This window comes from Podarcis cretensis (assembly GCF_951804945.1).
Source record: "Podarcis cretensis genome assembly, chromosome: 10".
Lineage (NCBI taxonomy): Eukaryota > Metazoa > Chordata > Lepidosauria > Squamata > Lacertidae > Podarcis > Podarcis cretensis.
In genome coordinates this window covers 58,325,652-58,348,931 of record NC_137179.1, presented here as the reverse complement: position 1 = coordinate 58,348,931, position 23,280 = coordinate 58,325,652, and the positions used below count along the sequence as shown (strand labels likewise).

The window sequence follows — 23,280 nt, the reverse complement described above, 5'->3', positions numbered from 1 at the left end:
CTTTTCTGACTTTCGCATTGTGCGGAATGTCAGTCTGTCCCCCATAGTGGGGGCAGATAGTCGCAAGCAATGCCTAAGCAACTACTCACATTTTTGTATTTTAATAAAGTTGTGGCCAAAATTATGCCAAAAACCTTAAACAAAAATTCTGTGTGATGTGTGAGTTATTGGGGTGGCCCTGGGGACCTTGACACGCAACTTTCAGTGGCCATCTCTATTCAAAAGAGAGATTCTCAGTCTTAATCTTTCATAACATCTTCATCAACGTCTTAAATTAAAGAGTTGTGCTTTGTGTTGTTCCTTTTACAATAACAATTTTCAGCTTGCCAGGCTTTTTTCTCTCTACGTGTTGTTTTCGTTACAAAAATACGCATTTCTGATTGCCGTTGCTAACCAAATCCCAAAGTATTGAATCTTATTTAACATTGATCTTGATAGTTTGATTTTTTTTAATAGTCTCTGCAAAATTGAGTTACCTTTATGGACAAAGTACTTGCAGATGTCACTAAAATAAAATTACCCACTACAGCAAACATTGCAGCTGTTACATTTGTGTCATTTTCAAGAGTGTAAGTAAATAATACTTGAAACAGTACATTATTTTTGTATGCGTTGCTTACATGGACATATGTGCCACATGATTCCTGCAAATGTAAGGACAGAGGAGATTTTAATGGAAACTCACAAGTAATAAATCTTCATGTTGAAATTTAATTAATCTGGATGCAGCTTGCTTGTACGTATTACTGATCTGAGTTCCATTTTGACATGAGTTTTAAAAGAATGTTTCTTTATTACCCTGCATTCGACCGAAAGATTCTGTGTAAAATTGGATTAAATAATTTATTTGGAACATCTATCAGAATTGCTAAGCTGTTGAAAATGAGAATTAGTTGTACATTGCAGAGACAAGGGAATAACTTTTGGACGCATTGCATTAAAAGCAACTCCTTCAGAAGATCTGCAGCAGAAAGATGAGGAGGGAAGGAAAGGAGGAGACTTTGGCAGGTTCTGCCAGTTCCTTCCCTGTTGTGATAGGTAGGCAGAATTCAGTACAGCAAATTTCAGAATAATTAGTTCACATTTTGGTTCTGACATATTATTATAGCTGTCCAGAAGCCTTGGACAATGAGAACTTGATTTTTTAAAAATAAAAATAAAAATGGTAAGGTTGAAGGGAAGTGGGGAATGTGGCATAATTGCACTTTGTATCTGTAAAAACATTAAATAAAACAATTGGGATCTCTAGGTAAAGGTAAAGGGACCCCTGACCATCAGGTCCAGTCATGGACGACTCTGGGGTTGCGGCACTCATCTCGCTTTACTGGCCAAGGGAGCCAGCGTACAGCTTCCAGGTCATGTGGCCAGCATGACTAAGCCGCTTCTGGAGAACTGAAACAGCTCATGGAAACGCCGTTTACCTTCCCACCAGAGTGGTACCTATTTATCTACTTGCACTTTGACGTGCTTTCGAACTGCTAGGTTGGCAATTATTTAGAAGTGTTGTGCAAGTGTTGTGCCCACATTCAGATCTTTTCAGCCGCGTAGCTCACTGCGTAACTTTGGCCCTGTCACTGTGCCTTTGGGATTAGTCAGAATAACATGACCCTATCTACATCCCACATACTTTGCCATGTGCTCCTGCTCCTGCTGTGTATTAGCAAAATGCCTGTCACCACATTATGATGGGCAGGGAGGATTTACTGAGGATGAGTTGCATGTCTCGGGGAACCCTGGATGTGTTCTCTGTGTGTGTGCTCCATACCCAGACACATCAACTCCCCCCCCCCAAAAAAAATGGGATTCTTCCCAGTGTCAGGTGTGGAGGGCAGCATAAAAGCAGTAGTTAATGTTTTACAGAGTATTTCTCACTACTGAAAGCATTCTACATACATCCTACCTAAGTGTGATGCTTTGCTAGTCGTTCCTTGGGGAGGAAAGTAGCAAGTCACGTGGAGCAAACGATATACATACATTTGAAGACCCTGCTAGAGTGGGATCCTTGCCCTCCACCCTTCTTAGCTCAACATACTTCTCTTTGCACACATCCATGCTGGATTCCCTTTCTTGGTTCTGCTATAGCAACTGGAAATCAACTGTTTACACAAACATGTGCCCTTCCAAAATATCAGGATGAATGAAAAGAAGCAGAAATTGGTTCCAGTGATCCTTGAGGTCCCTGCAACCCAGCAGGGCATCTAGACATCAGGGGTGGGGATTGATTTTCACTATGACTACATCACTGGATTGCATCCTTGAGCTGTGAGAAGACCTCTTGCTAGCTTCATGGGCAGCCGCCTTGGGACTGCATTCCGGCGGTGGATGCATTCGGACACACGACTCTCCACCCTTCATCCAAGCAAGCAAGAAGTCTTATCACAGTTCAAGGACACAATCCAGGCAGGCAGAGTCACTAGAGGAAATTGCAGAGCAAAACCAGTGCAGGGTATGGCCCATAGACAGTCCTGAGGGCTAGATAAAGTAGCCTGGAGGGGTGTCAGAGACCAGGCTGAGGAGTCCTGCTCTGATGAGGAATAGTGGGAGCCTCCCCTTCTCTCTGCTCCTGACCAGGATCCTGAAGCTGCCCAGGAGCAGTGGAGCAGTATAGATTTGGAACAGTGGTTTGCAGAGGGGCATAGTTCTGAAGACAAAAGTTGGGATGAACCTGGGGCATGAACAGCAAAGTGAAGAAGAACAGGAAGAGAGAGAGCTCCAGCCTATCAGTCCAAGGTCATGTAGAGCAGATAAGGTGGCTACTCAAAAAGCACAGTGGTTGCGAGATCAGGTTGCAAGGCATGGAAGTCATTAGAGGGGGAAGTGGGTGGAAACCTTAATTGGGAACATCTTCATTCCGAGAATGGCTGCTTTGTTCTTTTGCTGTGATCATTAAAGACTCTTTAAATGGTAAGCAACTCTCTTAGCTTTGTCCTTCTTATGTACGACCAAAGCGGTGGAAGAAAAAAGCACACCAAGAACTCAGGCCAATGTAAGTTTCAATAGTGGGAGTGGTCCATACTCACAAATCAATAGTCAATAGTAACAAAAACTAATCCATTCAAAAGTATGTATTCTGATAAGGATTACAAACTCAAATAGAGATTACAAACTCTAATAGAGATTACAAACTCAAACTCAAAAAGATATGTATAACATAATAATTCGTTACAAAGATTTTTTTCTTTTTCACTCAACAATAATGTTGATCCTTATAATTTAACAGCTTGCAGATGGAGACTCAGTTTCAATCATAGAGCAGAAGTGAATTATGGATTAGAAACCAGGATAGGGCCCTGTTTTGATGTATTCACCTTCATCAGCTGGAAGTATCAAATATTACATGAAAATACATTTAAATTCTAAATTATCATAAATTATAAAAGTCATAAATTACAAAACAGTATTATATACCATTGGGGGGAAGAAGCCGAGTCTCCGAAGCCTGAAAAGGGGCCACGTTTGCCCCCCCTCCAGACCTGAGTTTCCCCTCCCTTGATGTATGTGTATTTTGCATACTTGCAGACATTAGTCTTTCATTGGTAAACAATGGCACAAAAATTGATTCATTTTGTGAAGGTAGATGCCTGCTCAGTTTGCATGTGTGTATTCTGTTGGGATTGTGTAGGCTCACTTTCCATTCTCTCTCTCCCCCCCCCCTTTCCCTTTTTCATTTTTGAGATGCAATTCCAAGACTTGATTGTAATGACTTTTCCCATTTCCTCCAAAAATTTCCCACTCCCTTCCATTAGCTTGCTAAAGGTGCTGTATTTTTGAGACGCAAAGCTGGCGTTTGGGTTGTTTTCCCCCTCACTGCCAATAACATGTCAGGACTATATAAGTATTAAATCTGCAGTGACTGACATGCCGTAATTGCTCTATCCCAGAGTAAGAGATTGCAGTATTTTGTCTCCAAGGCACCTGTTCCCTGCAACAGAAGTCAATTCACCTTACGATAGCTCACAGATGGCTAGGTGCTCGGGGGTTGGGGGCAGGGTGAATCAAAATGCATAAATTGAAAACACGTACAAATGTTTTCCACAACTTTAGCTGATTAAATCTACAAATAAGGTTGTCATACTACATTAATGGTCTAAGACAGGCTAAAGTCTATGTTACCGAGGGCTGCTCTGTTCTTTAGGAAATGGTTGACAAGCCAGAAATGTAGTTTGTCACATGATTTTGACTCTGCCGGGACTGGTCAGGCTCCATATTAAAATCGGAGCCCTCTAAGAATGAAGGCCCAGGTTATGCAGCATACAAACATCTACATTTGGAATTTTTTGCTATGATTTGAGGCATTAAAAATAGGGAGGGGGAGAGATGTTTCCCCCAGGCCTTCACATTGCTGCACAACACATGTAACCACTGCCACCCCATATATTTCCTATGTCTCCCAGTGATGTGTAGTTAAAACAGACAATGCAACAAGTCTTCCAAGCCATCATTTATCTCTCCCCAACCTCTCTTTCACATACAGCAGCCACTGAAGTGGTTTGGGGGGCAGTAAGCATGTGGTCACATGTGTCAATGTAATGTCACACATCCGGGTAGATATTATGCAGAGATCTGGGGGATAGGATGTAGACTCAAGTCAGCCACGTGGTCACAACTCTGTATCATGCTACGCACCTTTACATCTCAAGGGTGCAAAAGATAACGTCTCCTCCATACCCCCTATCTGAGAAGCATTCATTCCGAGTTGCTTGTACAAGTCTTGCAGAGCTTAGCTGGTACCTGGTCTTGTTTGAGCAACCAATCTGATATTTTTGTAGGGAAGTTCAGCAGCAGCAAGCGTTCCTTCTGATTTGCTTGTAAGGTGTTTAGATGTCTTACCATTAATCATTTGTTCATTCCTTATTTCCAATGCATTTTCCCACCACTTTCCTAACTGCAAAAAGAAAAAAAGCTATTTTAAAGTGGATTTGTTGCACAAGGACAACAGAGCCTTTTAGTTCATTTTAACTGCACAAACCAAAATTTACGGTGTGCACTTGAATATTTCCTGCCAAACAGTGACAGGCTGGAGATGCCCTTAGGCAATCTGCAATTGTAATTTCTCTCTCTCTCTCTCTCTCCCTCTGAAATGAATACTTAATCATTTTTAAAAATGAATTCTTTTTATACATGAAATGACTTCCTGAAGTGTATTATCTTACTAGCGTTTCTTTGAATTGTTTCTATCTTCATTTCTTTCCTACATAATAATGTTCTCTTCCTTGTTTCCAAGTGCACTTACTGTTTAAATTTGCATGATAAAAGGCTTGAAAATTATTAATTGGCTTTAGTGATGTGATGCCCCCTAGGGTCCTTTGGAGAATACTTAGCCTAGCATCTTGGGGGAGTCGCTTAGGTAAGCTGAATTAGATACCCAGTTGCTCAGCTCCAGGGAGGAGCATTAACTCAGTGACAGCTCACACTTGTTGCACACTGAAGGTCCCAGATTTCAGTCCCTGGAAAAGGACAGAAAGTTCCCCTGTCTGAAATCCTGGAAAGTTGTTGCCAACATTGACTGTTATCACCCAACTCAGGATGATAAAGGCAACCCCTGGCACTGTATTAAGCTCCAAGAGGACTCCCATGTTCCAACGCTTGTGTGGTTCCGGGGGGTTACCGTGCAGCATGGTCCGAGTCCAGTCCAAGGTCGAGGATGTGGTATGGGGGCTGTCCGTCAAGACTGAAGCCCCGGTCCACAGGTCACTCACCTCTCCTGGCCTGGAGGTGAGCACTCCTCCTGCGGGAACTTAGTTCCCTCCGCCTCTCTGCCCTGAGCCTCTGAAGCTCAGGAGAGGCTGGAGGGTTACCAGACCCAGAGGCAACCTCACCTTCCCCTGACAGGGCTGAGAGTGGAGCACCTGCAGGCAATGGGTCCTCCATCACCTCAGGGGCCAGAGCAGACTCAGCTGGTGTCTGCTCCTGAGGATCCGGCACAGATGAGGGCCCTTCAGGTTCAAGCCCCAGCCCCGGCTCAGCCGGTCCTGGAGGCAGGGACTCCTGTGCAGGCTGGGATTCCTCAGGTTCAGCCTCTGAATCCGATTCCCAGGCCATCACAGCTTGCCATCTTCAAAATCCTATGGATGAAGTTCACCAAGTGGTAGAGCCACTGCTTTGCACACACCACATCCCAGGTTCAAACCCCAGCATCTTCAGGTAGCCTTGGGAATGTGCCCTGTCTGAAATCTTGGCGGTTAACTGCCAGTCACTGCAAGCAGTGCCGAGCTAGATGGATCCAATATGAAGGCGGTTTGTACTAGAAACCAGACTTTAATTGTTGCAGCTTCAGCCCTCTTGAATTCGATACCAATTGGAACTACACAAGCACCTAGCATCTTGATATTGTTCCTTCTTTTTTGGCAATCACTTGTAGCCCAGTAAGATAGTCTTCCATAAGCACGGTTTAATCAGTGAGTCCGTAAGTGACTGTGGAGGCCAATTCTGGACCCACACATCCTTCTACAGTGGGGACATTGGTTTCCAGGTGGTAGTTGATCACAGTGAGGGTTTGCCAAGTGTGTCTTCCTCTTAGCACGTTTCTCCCTTTCGTCCTGTGTTCGAGTGTCTTCAAAGCCCATGGCAGTTTTGGTAAAGGCTGTTTTCCAATTGGAGCTTTCTCAGGCCAGTGTTTCCCAGTTGTCGGTGTTTATACTACTTTTATTTTTTAGAATTGCCTTGAGAGAGTCTTTAAACCTCTTTTGTTGACCCACCAGCATTACGCTTTCCATTTTTAAGTTCAGAATAGAGTAGTAGTCAAGAACAAACTATCTTGATATTCAGATAGCCGCTGAAGTTGTGTTTGTTGAAGAAGGCTTTACCCATTCATTTTACTGAATTGAATTGTAGAAATTGTTTTACTGCTTTTAGTTTACTGAGTCTGCATCTTTTGTTTTTTAACTTATTGCACACCACTTTCGTAGCTTTGAGGTTTATAAATCTGCAAAACAAAATAAATAAATTTTAAACTAACCCAAACCTGCCTTGGGGGCCCTGTGAGCAGCCAAAAGATATAAGATGAATATTTTAAGTAAATAGAAGTTAGGTTTTCCTAGCAGGCACAAAAGGCAGAGGTAGAGTCAAGGATATGAGTAGAAAATATTTCTTCTGGCATCTAATGCTTGCGTAGCTTCATAAAATAAACGCTTAGGCTATCTTTGACAGAGTTTCAGTGGATCAGTTGTAAGAGGTAACAATTCTGTCAGAAGTTAAATGACCCTTTTCTGCCCTCCTGGCAGAAGCCATGGAACATAACTTCTGCTATCTCCAAAACATCAAAGCCTTAATCAAAAATTGCATGTTTATGTAAAGCTCGCTGTGAAATTGGCACAATTGTGTAACTAATGGAAGGGAAGAGAATCCAGTTGTTATAGCAGCGCATGCTTTTGCTTACTTTAGGAAGGTACTGTAAGTTTGTGGTCTTGGTAACAGAAAGGTCGCATTCAGACTAGGACATGATAAGTAACTTTTACAGTTGATGTATTGCACCATTAACAACAGTTGACATATTGCATCCCATGACAGCGGAATTGCAAGGCAGAAGCTCTGTGCTAAAGGCAGACACAAACTCCGATTTGTGAGGACTAAGGGTCAGACTGAAGGTGATAATATTGACTATATTGTCAATTGCACGAACGTCCCGGGTTTTTTACAATCTGATGTTTGCAATCCAGTTTTGCTGTCTTTTGACAGGTTTGGTTTATGCCCAGGAATTTTGAAGCTTGTAGTATTGGTGCCTGTTGTGTGGTGTATTAGTCAGTAATCTTTATTTCATTTGAGAATTCTTCTAGGATGCCCAGAGAACAGGAGCTTTGGGGCAATTAATAACTTCAGTGAGTAAATAAAAAATATTTCTAAATCAAAATCTGGGGAAAAATGCAGCCTCAGGAGCAACCCTATTGTTTAATATAGATGACTTTTTCATTGTGAAAAATCAAGACAATTGGGTGTATCAGCAGGAAATTTTGGCATGGGGAATCTACCATGTGAGAATTCTGACTAAGGAGCCACTCCTCCCCAACCAGACCCTCGTGACAACTGGTGTCTCTTGTTGCACAGATAGAATCCTGTTAGCATGTGGCTTTTGCAATTCACTGGGTCTTCTGTGTAAGCCTTGGCCCAGGATACCTGAAGGAGCGTTTCCATCCCCATCGTTCAGCCCAGACACTGTGGTCCAGCTCTGAGGGCCTCCTGGCGGTTCCCTCACTACGAGAAGTGAGGTTACAGGGAACCAGGCAGAGTGTCTTCTCAGTAGTGGCACCCACCCTGTGTAACGCCCTCCCATTAGATGTCAGGGAAATAAACAACTATATGACTTTTAGAAGACATCTGAAGGCAGCCCTGTTTAGGGAAGTTTTTAATGTTTGATCTTTTATTGTGTTTTTAATATCCTGTTGGAAGCCTCCTAGAGTGGCTGGGTAGGGCCGGCTAGATGGGTGGGGTATAAATAATAAATTGTTGCTGTTGTTGTTGTTGTTATCCTGCCATAGCAGCTACAGGCACTGCATTAACTCTTCTGCTCCCATGTTGTGCGCTACCATTGAAGATGTGTTTTATAATAGGTTGGGTGTCATCAAAGAGTTGTCCAGGCATTGCCATGCATTGATTTATGCCTTATGTTTGCATGTAATGTGGACACTACACACTCCACAGTGTGTAGTGTTGTGATGGGTGCGGGGAGGGGTGTCAACTTTGCCTGGGACATTACAGGAATATTATTATTATTTAAACTTAATAAATGTATTACACCACTGGGATAGCTCAGTTGGTAGAGTTTGAGACTCTTAATTTCAGGGTTATGGGTTCAAGCCCCACTTCAGGCAAAAGAAGCCTGCAGTTCAGAGGGTTCAATTAGACCCCTCTGGTCTCTTCCAGATCTACCATTCTATGATTCTGTGACATGTTATAAGATGTTAATGTTCTGCACAACATGTAACCCCTCCGAAAAGCCCACCATAAGAGCAGTACAAAACTCCCGCAGCACACTAACAATAAAACAAAACAATGCTCAGCAGTTTTAAGAACAGCAATCAGCACCCTAGCCCAGAAGTCCCTGACCATGTCAACCCATAAATTTTGATTGTTTATTTGATTTCCCCATCTACCACCCGAAAAAGTCTGGCCTCTAGGCCAGCTGCTGCAAATCAGTTGGGGGGGGGGTGTTTCCTTGCAGGGAGATCAACAGCAAATGCAGATAATTTGATTCTGCAGCTCCTGTGCTGTGGAATCCGCTGTGTACATTTATGCATTACACCACTATTAGCCCACATGTAGTGTTCGCCAGGATCCTGAGTTAAGAACACACTTGGGTTGCACTAGACAATTGTATAAGAAGCTTGAAAAGCAAGTTCAATGCCATTCCATTAATCTTAACCACCTTCGGTTTATTTTAATGGGACAAATACAAACTTACCCAAACATAAATTTGTAGAAGTCCATCTGCTTCGTGCTACAAACTCCCCGAATATAGTTAATCTTTCATTATGCCATCTGCCACATTGGATGATTTTTAATTACAGAACCAATATAGGAGAATTGTGAAAGCTCTTCCATCTTGGGAACTTGAGTTTTCAGATGGAGGTAGCAACTCTGTAGGGAAGTACAAATGCTGTGCTTGCTTACAGGGGCCTCGAGAGATTGCTGCCGCCACAACGCTTGCTTTTTAATGCATTTGGAATTTGAATATTGTCATTTATTTTGTTGCAGATGGGGAACTCAAGGGGATTTCACCACCACACATCCACGGCCTGTCGTCAAAGTGAAACTTTTCACAGAATGTACCGGGGTCCTGGCACTGGAAGATAAGGAGCTAGGAAGGGTAAGCGCTCACATAATTTTCAAGAGTTTAAGATGCTGATAGAGGGCGTGATGACTGGAGGCTTTGGGGGAGCTGAACCCCCTGAATGTTGATCAGTTTTCAACCATGGTGCTCAAGTGAAACTACCCTTTATTTGCGACCTTGGTGATACATACGCTTTAAGCATTCTGTGTTTGCAGTTTGACTTTCTGTTACCATACAAGGGTAAGAAGCTAAAGACAGACCTTTCAATGGGTAAAAGACAACCTGGTGTTAATTGCTGATTTTAAGCTTCCACTGTTGTTTAATGCTGACTATTGGAAGCCTTTTATTTTGGTGAGAGTTTGAGACACAAAGATAAAGTTATTACCTCAACGTTATGGCACATCCGAGACAATCTCTATTCAGCAACCAGTGTGTGGGCTTTAATCCAGTCTCTATTCTGAAGTGTCTGGGTAGTTTGTGATGCCATATTCAAAGAGAAACAAAACTCCACCAATATCACAAAAGGTGGTAGAATAAGATGTCTCAAATATCATTGTATCTAGTAATTCGAACGGAATCTGTTCCGGAAGTCCGTTTGACTTCCAAAATTTTCGGAAACCAAGGTGCGTCTTCTGATTGGCTGCAGGAAGCTCCTGCAGCCAATGGGAAGCCACAGAAACCGCGCCAGACATTCGGGTTCCAAAAGAACACCTGCAAACCGGAACACTCACTTCTGGGTTTGCGGCGTTCGGGAGCCAAAGCGTATGAATGCCAAGGCATTTGGTTCCCAAGCTACGACTGTATTAAAATGATGTGTTATTTATCATCCTATGCCAGCTTAGCTGTGCCTGCTAAAAACAAAGGATGCTTCGCAGCAGGGTTCGATTCTTTCCAGTGGCAAGGAGATCCATAGTGTGAATCTGCCAGTGAGAAAGCATTCTCGATAGATAGGTACATGGTATTTCTATGGTTTTCCCAGTAGTGATGTATGGAAGTGAGAGCTGGACCATAAAGAAGGCTGATCGACGAAGAATTGATGCTTTTGAATTCTGGTGCTGGAGGAGACTCTTGAGAGTCCCATGGACTGCAAGAAGATCAAACCTATCCATTCTGAAGGAAATCAGCCCTGAGTGCTCACTGGAAGGACAGATCCTGAAGCTGAGGCTCCAATACTTTGGCCACCTCATGAGAAGAGAAGACTCCCTGGAAAAGACCCTGATGTTGGGAAAGATGGAGAGCACAAAGAGAAGGGGACGACAGAGGACGAGATTGTTGAATAGTGTTCGCGACGCTACCAGCATGAGTTTGACCAGACTGCGGGAGGCAGACAGAAGTACCTGGCGTGCTCTGGTCCAGGGGGTCACGAAGAGTTGGACACGACTAAACGACTAAACAACAACAACAATTTTTTAAAAAAGAGGATTCATTCAGTTGAGTTTACAAAGGAAAAGGGGAGTTTTCTTAGTGCAGAGATGGGGAACCGCAGATCCAGGGGCAAAATACAATCCTCCAGCCTTCTCTGGCCTGCCCCAGAGCCCTTCCTGGGCCACCCCCTCCCTGTTCTTGCTCTAAACAAAGAAAAAGAGAAGAGAGTGTCTGAATTTCCCAGGAATGGCTGGATTTCGACAGCAAAGGCAACACAGACGCTCCTGACATTTCCTCTCATGAATTTGTGAGGTTTATTGCCCACTTCTAACTATCAAAAAGGAAGAGTTGAGCTGTGATATTCTACTTCGGAACATTGTGTCCATGTAATGGTTTAATGATGCGATCTTAGCTGTTGCACATTAATGGATAGCTTTTTATCTGGAAATTTCTTTTACAGCAATAAAAATTCATTTGAGTTCCTCGGAGCCCAGTGGCTCCTAATGACAAGTCACCTAATGAAAGTCCCTGCTTTTCTCCCTGCGCTGAAAAGTGTTACCTTTATTTCCTCGCAGTGCTGCACCACTTAGTGATTTGAATTATGCCTTTTTTATTATTATCTGTGAAATCTCTATAGGCATTCAGTGGTAAATCTTCAAAATTCTGAACTTCATTCCAGACAAGCGAGTCCCATTGTAAGTAGGGAAAGCCTAGCCTAATTCATCATGCGTCATTTTGAAAAGATGCTTCTACACTTTAATCAGAACTATGTTTTCAACACACTTACCTGTTCTACAGTAAATTATGTCACAACTTCCGATCTGTGTGCAAAATACAAGTTGCAAAGCCAGTTTGAATATTTCTTAATCGTTCCAACACTTGGCTGGCTGCCATCCAATGCTGTCAGGGAACTGCCATCAGAGCCAGAGGGAGAGGGAGGGCTCCAGAGGGATTACAGAGAGCGTCCCAGGAGGGAGAGAAGCAGCCCATCTTTTGGGGAAGGAAATCAGTGTAGCACCAGTGGAGAAGGGGGGCAGATGGGGGAATCGGCGAGGTGGCTCCATGACTCCTCGCCAGAGACCAGCGGGGAGAGCACGGGTCCTCCGCTGCCCACACCCTCCCTGCGCAGAAGGCTTCCGCGCAGGGAGAGTAGGCGGAGACTAGGCGTCAAAGAGCTTCTTTGCTGGAAGAAGTTCAAGAAACGCCCACTGACGGATTCTGCCAGCGACTGAGACAGCCACGGGTGAGTGGCTGTCCGGACAGAATAGGGTTCACCCAGGTAACTCAGCCAGGTGTGGCGACGACTTACGCACGAGCAACCCCTAGAACCATTACAAATGCCTTATTGGACTTTTTTGTTTTTATTCTTTTTTGTGTGTATTTTGCGTTTTTATATTGTGATTTTATGTTGTAACCACCTTGAGACCTGTGGATATAGGGCAGTAAATCATCATCATCATCATCATCATCTCTAAGCATTGTTATCACTGGCAAATAAATAATACTAATGCTTTAGCTAAGGCTTGGGTACTAGATTTGCTTCAGAAGTGTGTGGCTGAAAATTTGCTTGACTAAGGAAATGTGACTAAAAAAAGAGATGTAAATCATTACTTTTGATTACTTGTTGCAATAGAATCAATTGTAATATCATTTGATTTGTAATATACAAATCAATTGTATATGTAATGTTATTTGACTCCAATTCCCATCATCCCTGGCACTGCTGGGAATTGGAGTCCAACAACAAACAGAGTTCTCCATTCCTTATTTATGGCATTACCAATATAAGGCTATTTGATGGGAAGAGATTGAGAGATGGAAGAGATTGCATTCACTATGGTAAGAAAGGTAATGAAAATAATAGACAATGAATATGGGAGTCTGAAATGAATAAGAGGCGGAAAGTTTAAAAGATACTCATTTTGCTTGTTGATCCCATCTGATAAGGGGCAGATGAGTGATAAGATCCATACAGTCATTTTTGGAAGAAAGGGAGTAGGTGGTGCTGTGGTCTAAACCATTGAGCCTCTTGGGATTGCCAATCAGAAGGTCGGCAGTTTGAATCCACACTACAGAGTAAACTCCTGTTGCTCTGTCCCAGCTTCTGCCAACCTAGCAGTTTGAAAGCACGCCAGTGCAAGTAGATAAATAGGTACCAATTCAGCAGGAAGGTAAACAGCGTAAATGAGTTAATTGTATTAGAAAGAGGATTTTGGAGAACTGTTACAAAGGTGTCACAATGAAATTCACTTGGGGGGAATCGAGGAAGTCAGACTACAATGAAAGTTAACTTGGATTTTGGAAGTAATGACTGCTTTTATTCTTTTTTCTTTTTCTTTTTTTCTTTTAGTATTGTAAGATGTTTTGTTTGGTGTTTTTTATATGTTATATTTGATATAAATGTGGAAAATCAATTTGAAAAATTGGGGGGGCGGAAGGAAGGAAGGTAAACGGCGTTTCCATGCGCTCTGCCATCTGTCTTGGTGTCCCATTGCGCCAGAAGCGATTTAGTCATGCTGGTCACATGACCTGGAATGCTGTTTGTGGACAAATGCTGGCTCCCTTGGCCTGAAAGTGAGATGAGTGCCGTACCCCATAGTCGCCTTTGACTGGACTTAACCATCCAGGGGTCCTCTACCTTACATTTTTTACCTTTGTTGGAAGACAATGACCCGAGTTTCATCCTATTGTTCAGATGTTATTAACAAAAGTGTCTGATCATTGAATCAGATCAGTAATAAATGTTAAGGGGAGTTTTTAACTAAATGAATATTTTAAATCCTGTCGATTCAATTGATTGGTCTTCTTTTTCTGTTTCACACATATGTATTTTATGTTTCTGTCATGATGGCTCAAAACAATAATACGAACTTTCCTTGACTTGATCATTATAAGTTCCCGTTAATCACCTGCCCATCTGCATGGCAGAAAAGAATTGGAGCAGAACCAATTTGGTGTTCACCGTTTACATTCCCCCTCAATAATAATAATAATAAATGTTGTTGTTATTATTTATTTCTTTATACCCCAGCCACTCTGGGCGGCCCCTAACAGAATATTAAAAACATGATAAAACATCGAACATTAAGAACTTCCCTAAACAAGTGCTGCCTTCAGAGGTCTTCTAAAAGTCAGATAGCTGTTTATCTCCTTGACATCTGACGGGAAGGCATTCCACAGGGAGGGCGCCACTACAGAGAAGGCTCTCTGCCTGGTTCCCTGTAACCTCGCTTCTCACAGTGAGGGAACTGCCAGAAGACCCTCGGAACTGGACATCCATGTCCGGGTAGAATGATAGGGGTGGAGATGCTCCTTCAGCTATACTGGGCCGAGACTGTTTAGGTCTTTAAAGGTCAGCACTAACACTTTGAATTGTGCTCAGAAACGTACTCAATATGATGTTAGCCCAAAATCCACTTATGCAGTGTGGTATTTTCATGGGGCATGTGAAATATTACTTTAGAACATCCAGTTGTCGGCAAATAATTATACTGGGGGCAAGAAAGGCTTCTGTGCAGGTATCCTTTGGAAGACAGTTCATATATTATAGCATTGTGTACAAAACAGAAGCAGTGAGCAACCCATTTTCCTTATTTCTTGTGAAATGTGCACAGACATATACATCTCACAGTGAGTTCTGTGTGCTCTGTGATTCCAGACTGGGAAATTATCCGTATGGATGAGATGTGTTTAATTCCGCATCTCAGTTCTTAAAGCACAAACCAATAGTATGAGTTACTCCCTCTTCATTCTTTGCTCCTCCCTAGTGTATAAACTGCTTCAAATCCACCATTGTTGGCAAATATCATAAGACCTTTAGCTTCACTTTAACAGCATACATAGTAAGTATATACAGTGGTACCTTGGTTCTCAAACGCTTTGGTTCTCAAACGCTGAAAACCCGGAAGTAAGTGTTCCAGTTTTTGAACGTTTTTCAGAAGCCGAACATCCGATGCGGCTGTCAGCTATTGTTTCCAGGGCACCTGCACCAATCAGAAGCTGTGCCTTGGTTTTTGAACATTTCGGAAGTCAAATGGACTTCCGGAATGGATTAAGTGTGGCGTTTTTGCTTTTGCTATCTATTTTGCATTTTTGTTTTTGAGGCTTTTTCGGTTAATTTGTTTTTGTGACTGTGTGGAACCCAGTTCAGCTACTGATTGATTGATTGATTGTGTGACTGTGGAAAGGGATAAAAGCCCCCCATCCAAACAATAACTATCATCAGTGCAGGTAAGAAAAAATTAATTTTAATTTTTATCATCTACAATACTGTCTTATTTATTTTATAGTATAGTACATTGATTATTGCTTTCATTTTATGGATCAGTGGTCCCGTTAGATAGTAAAATTCACATCAAATTGCTGTTTTAGGGGTTGTGTTTAAAGGTCTGGAATGCATTAATCCATTTTGCATTACTTTCTATGGGAAAGCGCTCCTTGGTTTTGGAACGCTTTGGTTTTGGAACGGATTTCCAGAACGGATTAAGTTTGAGAACCAAGGTACACTGTACGATCAATAAGGTACAGTGGTACCTCGGGTTAAGTACTTAATTCGTTCCAGAGGTCCGTTCTTAACCTGAAACTGTTCTTAACCTGAGGTACCACTTTAGCTAATGGGGCCTCCTGCTGCTGCCGCACCGCCAGAGCACGATTTCTGTTCTCATCCTGAAGTAAAGTTCTTAACCTGAAGCACTATTTCTGGGTTAGCGGAGTCTGTAACCTGAAGCGTATGTAACCTGAAGCATATGTAACCCGAGGTACCACTGTATATAGTTTTAATGCTGGCATTAAATAGGGTTTATTGGCTCTAGAATTGTCTGCTGCTTTCGTTGCTGAGAAGCTTTTGGCCCAAATATCTGACATAAAGGAGCTTTGGCCACATAACTGTCAGGACTTGATGAGGAATGTATGAGTTGATCAACAGGGAAAAGGAATGAGAGATATATACTGGTACTTAAGTACCTAACCCTTCATTGATAGAATAGTGTGAGTGAATTGTATGGAATTTTGAGTTGTAATGGCAATGGAGGGGTGAGTTGGGAACAGAGTTAATGTTTAATTTGCTTAGCAATGACTGAGATTTTAAAACTGTGTGCATATTCTAGCTTTCATGTACATAAAAACATCAGGATTTATTTGACAGAGGCCAGTTGCAAAGGTAATCGATGTATGAAGTTCATTTTTTAAAATACATTCTTGCATTTGAATCAGGAATGCTAATTTCCTAGTCCCAAAGATTCATTTCATTCCTTTTTTTGTCATGTTCTGTCCTTTGAATATCAAATATTCAAGATTACTAATTCAAAGTGACAGCCATTGTACTTGCTTAACACACAAGTGAATACAATGTGGGAGCAACAGGTGGTGTTTGACTACAGCGACTATCTGAGTATAAAGATAATTCATCCTTGTTCTAGTGATTATTCAATTAAGAAAAGAAAAACTTATTCTTTCTTAGCTGCTCATCAAATCCTAGAGCAGTTTGTATAATGTTATCTTTTATGGAGAAGATACTGCCTCAGTTCTATAATTGCTTGTAGAAATCTTAAAATAACTTGTTGGCTCATCTTGTCATTAAAAAGAAGAAGAAGAAGCAGATCCAACTTCTTCATTGATTATAAGTGCTCTCCTTTGTTGGAACTGGAATTGCTGTTTTGTTTCTCTTCTTTCCAAATTGGACAGTGAAGGTTGTGTTTCCCCACCCATCTCTGCCCCCAAACCCTATATTTTTATCATCCCACAAGTTCAAATTTTCCAGCAATGTTTTAATCTGGGTGTAGAACCTTGAATGGCCGAGTTTTGCTCATCCAAGCTGGCCAAGTACCGTATTTTTCGCTCCATAAGACACACTTTTTTCCTCCTAAAAAGTAAGGGGAAATGACTGTGCGTCTTATGGAGCGAATGTGTGGTCGATTGCTGGCTCCTTTTCTGGCCCCGGCCACTTGCCCAGGCCTCCATTGCTGAATGTTCTGCAGACGGAGGCTGTTTGTTTCCCCAGCGATATGTGACTGGCTGATTATCTGTCTGGAAACTGTAGACATGGCTCCCTTTCCTTTCCTAAAGAAGCTGCAGAACTTTGAGTTGAACCCCATAAAAACAGGGTTTGATCCCTTTGCAAAGTAAGCTCAACAACTTTGAGCTGATCCTCAAAAAAAGGGGGCTTTTCCCCTTTGCAAAAGAAGCTGCACAACTTTGAGCTGATCCCCCCAAAACCGGGGCTTTCCCCCTTTCCTCCTCTAAAAACTAGGTGCATCTTATGGTCAGGTGCGTCTTATGGGGTGAAAAATATGGCACTTCTTGTGAGATGGACCAGTATTTCTTCCCTTGCCTCTAGCACCACAGGCCCCTGGCATTCTCTAAATCAGGCGCTTCATACTCTAGCACTTTCTCTCATCTAAATTCTATGCTAACATAAAATGAGCTCCAGCAAGCTTCAAGGCCTGTCACCAGAATAGGTGATGTCTGTTTTTACGGAATATCTCTAAATATCTAGCCCTGTAGACATTTGAAAAGTGTACTGCTCATCTTCCAGTGTGGTGGCCTCTTCAGCGAGATTTCTTTTTCGCTGGTCTTCTCCTGTGACCCTCTCTCTCGTTCTGTCGTAGTGGCTTAGTTTGTGTCTCGGCTAGAGAATGGAAGCTGATGGCTGGCATTCATCTCAAGGAGATTGAGGTTATAACCTGTACGTTGAGATAAGAAAACATAAGCCATGGTAGACGTTTTTGCTTCTCCCGCACCCCGCCGCCCGCTCTCAGGTTCAGTCTATTGAATCTGTTGGAGCAGGTATAGGTCAAGAGGAAGCTGTGGTTGCTGAATTTGATCCAGGAGAAAATGCCACTATTCCTTCTGCTTTCTGTCTCTAGCTCACAATCAGTAATTGGCGTGGGCTGAATGGTAATCGTGAATGCAAGTAGTGGTAAGAAAAAGGAGGTAAGGTGAATGAGATGTACTGTACTGACGCACTAATAGGGAGGGCAGAGTGAACAGGAGGGATAATAATGAAGGCCATCAATCTTTGCAAATATTTGTACAGCAGGGAATTGGGGCTGGTATCTAGAGTAGGAGGGAATCAAAACTGGAAGACCAGGAGTCCCCCTGGATTACCGTATTTTTCGCTCTATAGGACGCACCTTGTTTTAGAACAAGGGGGAGAACAAGAAAAAAAATTCTCCCCCTCTCTTCTCAGTGCCCTTTCAGTGAAGCGACAGGAGAAACAGAGCCCCTTCCATTTCTCCTCCCACTTCGCTGAAGGGGCGCTGCACAGCTCTCCCTCTCTGCTGAAGCCAGGAGAGTCTTGCTCTCCCAGCTTCAGCAAAAGGAACCCAAAGCCTCTGGAGCTCTGGAGGCTTCAGACAGCTATCCCTGAAGCCTGGAGAGCGAGAGGGGTCAGTGCGCACTGACCCCTCTCGCTCTCCAGGCTTCAGTGAAAGCAACGCGAAGCCTCCGGAGCGTGGAGGGAGCGCTCCCTCTGCACTTCAGAGACTTTGCATTGCTATTGCTGAAGCCAAGGAGCCTGCATTCACACACACATTTCACCTTAATTTTTGGAGTGGAAAAAGTGTGTCCTATAGAGCAAAAAATACGATAGATGCTCACTGCTATTCGGGGTGAAAGAAGGTAAAGGAGGAAGTGCAGAAACCCAAGGACCCACTTCTGATCTCCCCATACATAGTTATGAGGACCAAATCCTCCCCCCCCCCAAAAAAAAATATTTATTTGGTTTTTCAAATTAAAATTTTACAGAGATATATCAAACATAAATAGTAAAAAAAAAACTAGATAAAATTCCAAGGAATCTCCTGGACTTCCAACCTCCCCTTTGTGGGTTCTATTATTAATCATTTCCTCTAGCATCTTTTATGATGCTCCAAATCCTTTACCTCTTCCATTATGTCCAGAATTCAACCTTAAATTACAAGTGATATTCCAATCCTACTAATGAGTTTAACTATTTACGATGGTCTTTAAAATAAGTTATAAATTTTCCCCCATTTCTTATTAAAATTTTGGTCTTCCTGATTTCTGACTCTTCCAGTCTTTTGGGCCATTTCAGCATAGTCCATTAACTTCATCTGCCATTCTTCTCTGGTAGGGACTTTATCTTCTTTCCATCTCTGGGCCAGTAACTTCTGTGCAGCTGTGGTCGCATACATAAATAGTCTTTTCTATTTCTGCTCCTTTGGGATTTGGGCACCTAGAATTCCTAAAAGGAAGACCAATTCCCATTGGTTAACTTATTGGTAACAAAACACGAGATGTACAAAAATGAAAGATGCATTACATTCTCAACTTGTTAAATGGTGAAAACTTGGACAACCTTGAAGCAGCTAAAACATACCTGGGTGATCCAATTGAGAAAATCTCATTTTTAAAAGCTATTGTAGGGTTTGAAATATTCATTATTTACTGGCTATGGTACGAAGGAAATTCGGCAGAAATGTAAATATAGAATTACCTTTATTGTACTATGAACTTCATACAATTTCTGGATTCATCTGCAATTGTTTTTACCTTTTCTGTTCTGTCTATCACTTATTAATATATTTAAACCCATTTTAACCACTTTTTTTTTGCAAAATTAAGAAATTATTGTCCCAATACATCAGCCCTTACCCATACATATAATAACAGAACAGCTAAAATCAGAGATATTGCAGTTTCATAAATGGCAAAGAAAGTGTGAGTGTGTGTGTATGAATGACTAACACAGGGCCAGCCAATCAAAGCCCTGCTTAACTAAAAAACTATGGAGGTGGCCTTGTTATTGGCCCAGGAGCTGGCCATTCAGTGATGGGTAAATCCAGCTTCTGCTGCAGACCTGAAGAACTTATTCCTCCTAATCTTGAGTTCAAGGGGAAAGATCATTATGCACTGTCAGGGAACTGCCATCGGAGAGTCAGGTGGTGGAAGGGCTCAAGGAGGCTAGGAGACCCTCGGATGCTGAGGAAGGAACCAGCAGGGGGAGAGGGAGAGTTCCTGCAGAAACTCAGTCGGAGGAATGGCTCCCAGATACTTCCAGTGAGCACAGCGGGGAGGTCTCAGGACCTCCGCTGGGGACGCCTACTCCGCGCAGGAAACTGTCACGCAGAGAATCCAGAAGGAGAGTTTCCGTTAAGGAACTCTTATGTTGGCGTAAATTCCGGAAGCGCCCACTGACGGATTCTGCCAGCGATTGAGGTAGCCATGCACCCATGGCTCTGCGGACAGGGAGAGTTTAGAAACTGATTGCAGAGCCTTGAGGCTTTAAACGCTTACGCACGAGTAGCCCCCTAATCCCATAACATGCACCTTAAATGTGGACAGTGTGCATGCACTGAAAGAGCATATAATTATATGTATCTTTTGGGCTTCAGATTTTCATCTTAAAAATATTGAGGAGTGGGCAATGTTTCCTCTGACTCAGCCTTTGGAATCAGAGAAACAATTCACAAAGTTTATCACGTTCTTGATATAAGGAGCTGGACGTAATTGAGAGGAAAAGAATCGCACCATTACTCACAAGTCCTTTGCTAGGAATGTATAATCCAAAAAGAAGAAAGGTGTTGCGGGAGGGCAAGGGAGGAAACCAACCTGAAATAAATCCGCTGGTTTATTTATTATAGATGAGTGAGAAATCTTCAAGAAATGCCTTGATTGGGATTCTGTTAGTGTAAGCAAAAAGAATCATTTGAACTTGTTAGAATCCTTGTGTCGCATCCTAATGCCTCATCTTAATATTGCCATTTCATTACTTACTTAGTTCCTTTTATAAATTTGCTTCCTGTGAAACATCTCAGAGCCATTTAATGGCAAAAGCTGATACAGAAGTGTTAAGGTGAAAATCATTCTTTGAAATGGTTTGTGTGTTCTGGAAAACCTTCACACCTCTATATCCTCTTTCCCCCTCTGGCCATATTGTCTCCAAATGTGGTGTTAAAGCAGTAATGTCGGTCTGGGGTTTGTCAAGCTGTGCAGCATTGCAGGTGTGTATTCGGAGCAGGGCAGAGAAAGCATTGCTTCAAAACATGTTCAGTTGCCACATGGCAGTGAATTAGAGCATAACTGGGAACTTCCGTGGGAGACGGACGGCTCCCAGTCTGGATTTTATGTTGATAAAACCTTGGGGGCAGCGACAGCCAAAGCAGCAATCGGGAGAGAGAGTCACTTAGGATATGGTTACCAGATGTCCCTGTTTCCCGGGGACAGTCTTACAAATCTGTCCCTGGACAAACTCCCTCCCCGGAATCTCCCCAGATTTCATTTAATGTCCCCAGATTTATATTTTAAGTGCTGTAGATTTATTAGTAGGGAATGAATGTTGTGTGATTGGTTCAACAGCACAAGACACATCATATGGGGCCTTCTTTTGAGGCAAAATGGCGGGTGCCACAGCAGCGAGCAGCTCCTGAAGCCAGCCAGATCTAATTAGATCTAATCTCACATTTCATCTCGTTCAGCCACTGAAAAATGCAAAATTCAGCCATCTGTACCCTCAGCAGCCAGTATTAAGGCTGTGCAATTAATATTTGGCATGATGTAGATCAGGGGTCAGCAAACTTTTTTAGCCATGGGCTGGTCTACTGTCCCTCAGACAATGTGGTGGGCTGGACTATATTTTGCAAAAAAAAATTTGAACGAATTCCTATGCCCCACCAATAACCCAGAGATGCATTTTAAATAAAAGCACACATTCTACTCATGTAAAAACACCAGGCAGGCCCCACCAATAACCCAGAGATGCATTTTAAATAAAAGAACACATTCTACTCATGTAAAAACACACTGATTCCCAAACCATCTGCGGGCCGGATTTAGAAGGTAATTGGGCCGCATCCAGCCCCTGGACCTTAGATTGCCTACCCCTGATGTAGATCAGTGATATTTTTCCACATCGGTGTTGGGTGAGCCACTAGCTTTGTTGAATTGGAATATAACTTTTAAGTAACAAATGTCATTTTTAATATGGAAAAAAGGAATAGAATATTCTACAAAATATTTTAAATAAAGAAATTACAGGACTGTCTCCAGAAACTATTATTATATTTGCTATTTATGACAATGAATGAAGACTACAGAATCATAGAATCATAGAGTTGGAAGAGACCACAAGGGCCATCGAGTCCAACCCCCTGCCAAGCAGGAAACACCATCAGAGCACTCCTGACGTATGGTTGTCAAGCCTCTGCTTAAAGACCTCCAAAGAAGGAGACTCCGCCACACTCCTTGGCAGCAAATTCCACTGTCGAACAGCTCTTACTGTCAGGAAGTTCTTCCTAATGTTTAGGTGGAATCTTCTTTCTTGTAGTTTGGAGCCATTGCTCCGTGTCCGCTTCTCTGGAGCAGCAGAAAACAACCTTTCTCCCTCCTCTATGTGACATCCTTTTATATATTTGAACATGGCTATCATATCACCCCTTAACCTCCTCTTCTCCAGGCTAAACATGCCCAGCTCCCTTAGCCGTTCCTCATAAGGCATCGTTTCCAGGCCTTTGACCATTTTGGTTGCCCTCCTCTGGACACGTTCTCCTCTGGACAGAAGCTGCTCAATCCTGCAGGTGCTTGCTTTGGGGCATTGTTGTTCTAGCATGATGCCTCAGAGGATGCACTTAATAGAAGAGGTTTTTTTCTGTAGAGTCTGCTACTGTGCAGGTGTCGACGCTGGTGAGTATAACTTGCTAAATGGTGGCAGAGAGCAAGGCCTTCACTGTTGTGGCACCTCAACTGTGGAACTGTCTCCCTCTAGAAGCAGGAATGACAACATCTTTGGTTGTGCCGTCACCAAGCAAAAGCACACCTGCTGACCTGGACCATGTGGGGGGGGGGGATAGTAGTGTTTCTCCTTAATACATTTGTGTTTTTTGTATGCTCCTCTGGTTCACTGTGGCTGGTACTATTAATTATTGTGATTTAATTGTTCTCTATGTTGTACAATATTTTCCTTATGTTAGAAACTGCACTGTCTACAAAATTTCAAAGTGAAACAAATACTCCATGCCCTCTCATAATTTCATTTTATATCTTGTATAACCTGTTGTTTATAGCAGGGATAACTTGAAAACAGCGCATAGCCCCATCTTGAAAATGTTTGTATCACTTGAAAGGTTGTTTTTCAGGCGCACTGAAGCTTTGAATTCATGAATGAAACAGGTTTGGTATCAAAGTGATCCGAA

General features: G+C 42.5%; 2 protein-coding genes across 8 annotated transcripts in view; one reads left to right on the top strand and one right to left on the bottom strand.

Moving 5' to 3' along the window:
• The window catches only part of CADPS2 (calcium dependent secretion activator 2), a 350,035-nt gene that overhangs the window by 156,923 nt on the left and 169,832 nt on the right, over positions 1-23,280 (top strand). For all 7 annotated transcript variants that reach the window (XM_079994071.1, XM_079994070.1, XM_079994069.1 and 4 more), the window contains exon 7: positions 9,691-9,802. In XM_079994071.1, the coding sequence (XP_079850197.1) occupies positions 9,691-9,802 (112 nt within the window). The remainder of the gene's footprint in view (positions 1-9,690; positions 9,803-23,280) is intronic.
• The window catches only part of LOC307225975 (uncharacterized protein), a 217,368-nt gene continuing 195,371 nt past the window's right edge, over positions 1,284-23,280 (bottom strand). Inside the window, exon 4 of the transcript XR_013843195.1 lies at positions 1,284-1,384. The gene's annotated coding sequence lies outside the window, so the exon portion shown is untranslated. The remainder of the gene's footprint in view (positions 1,385-23,280) is intronic.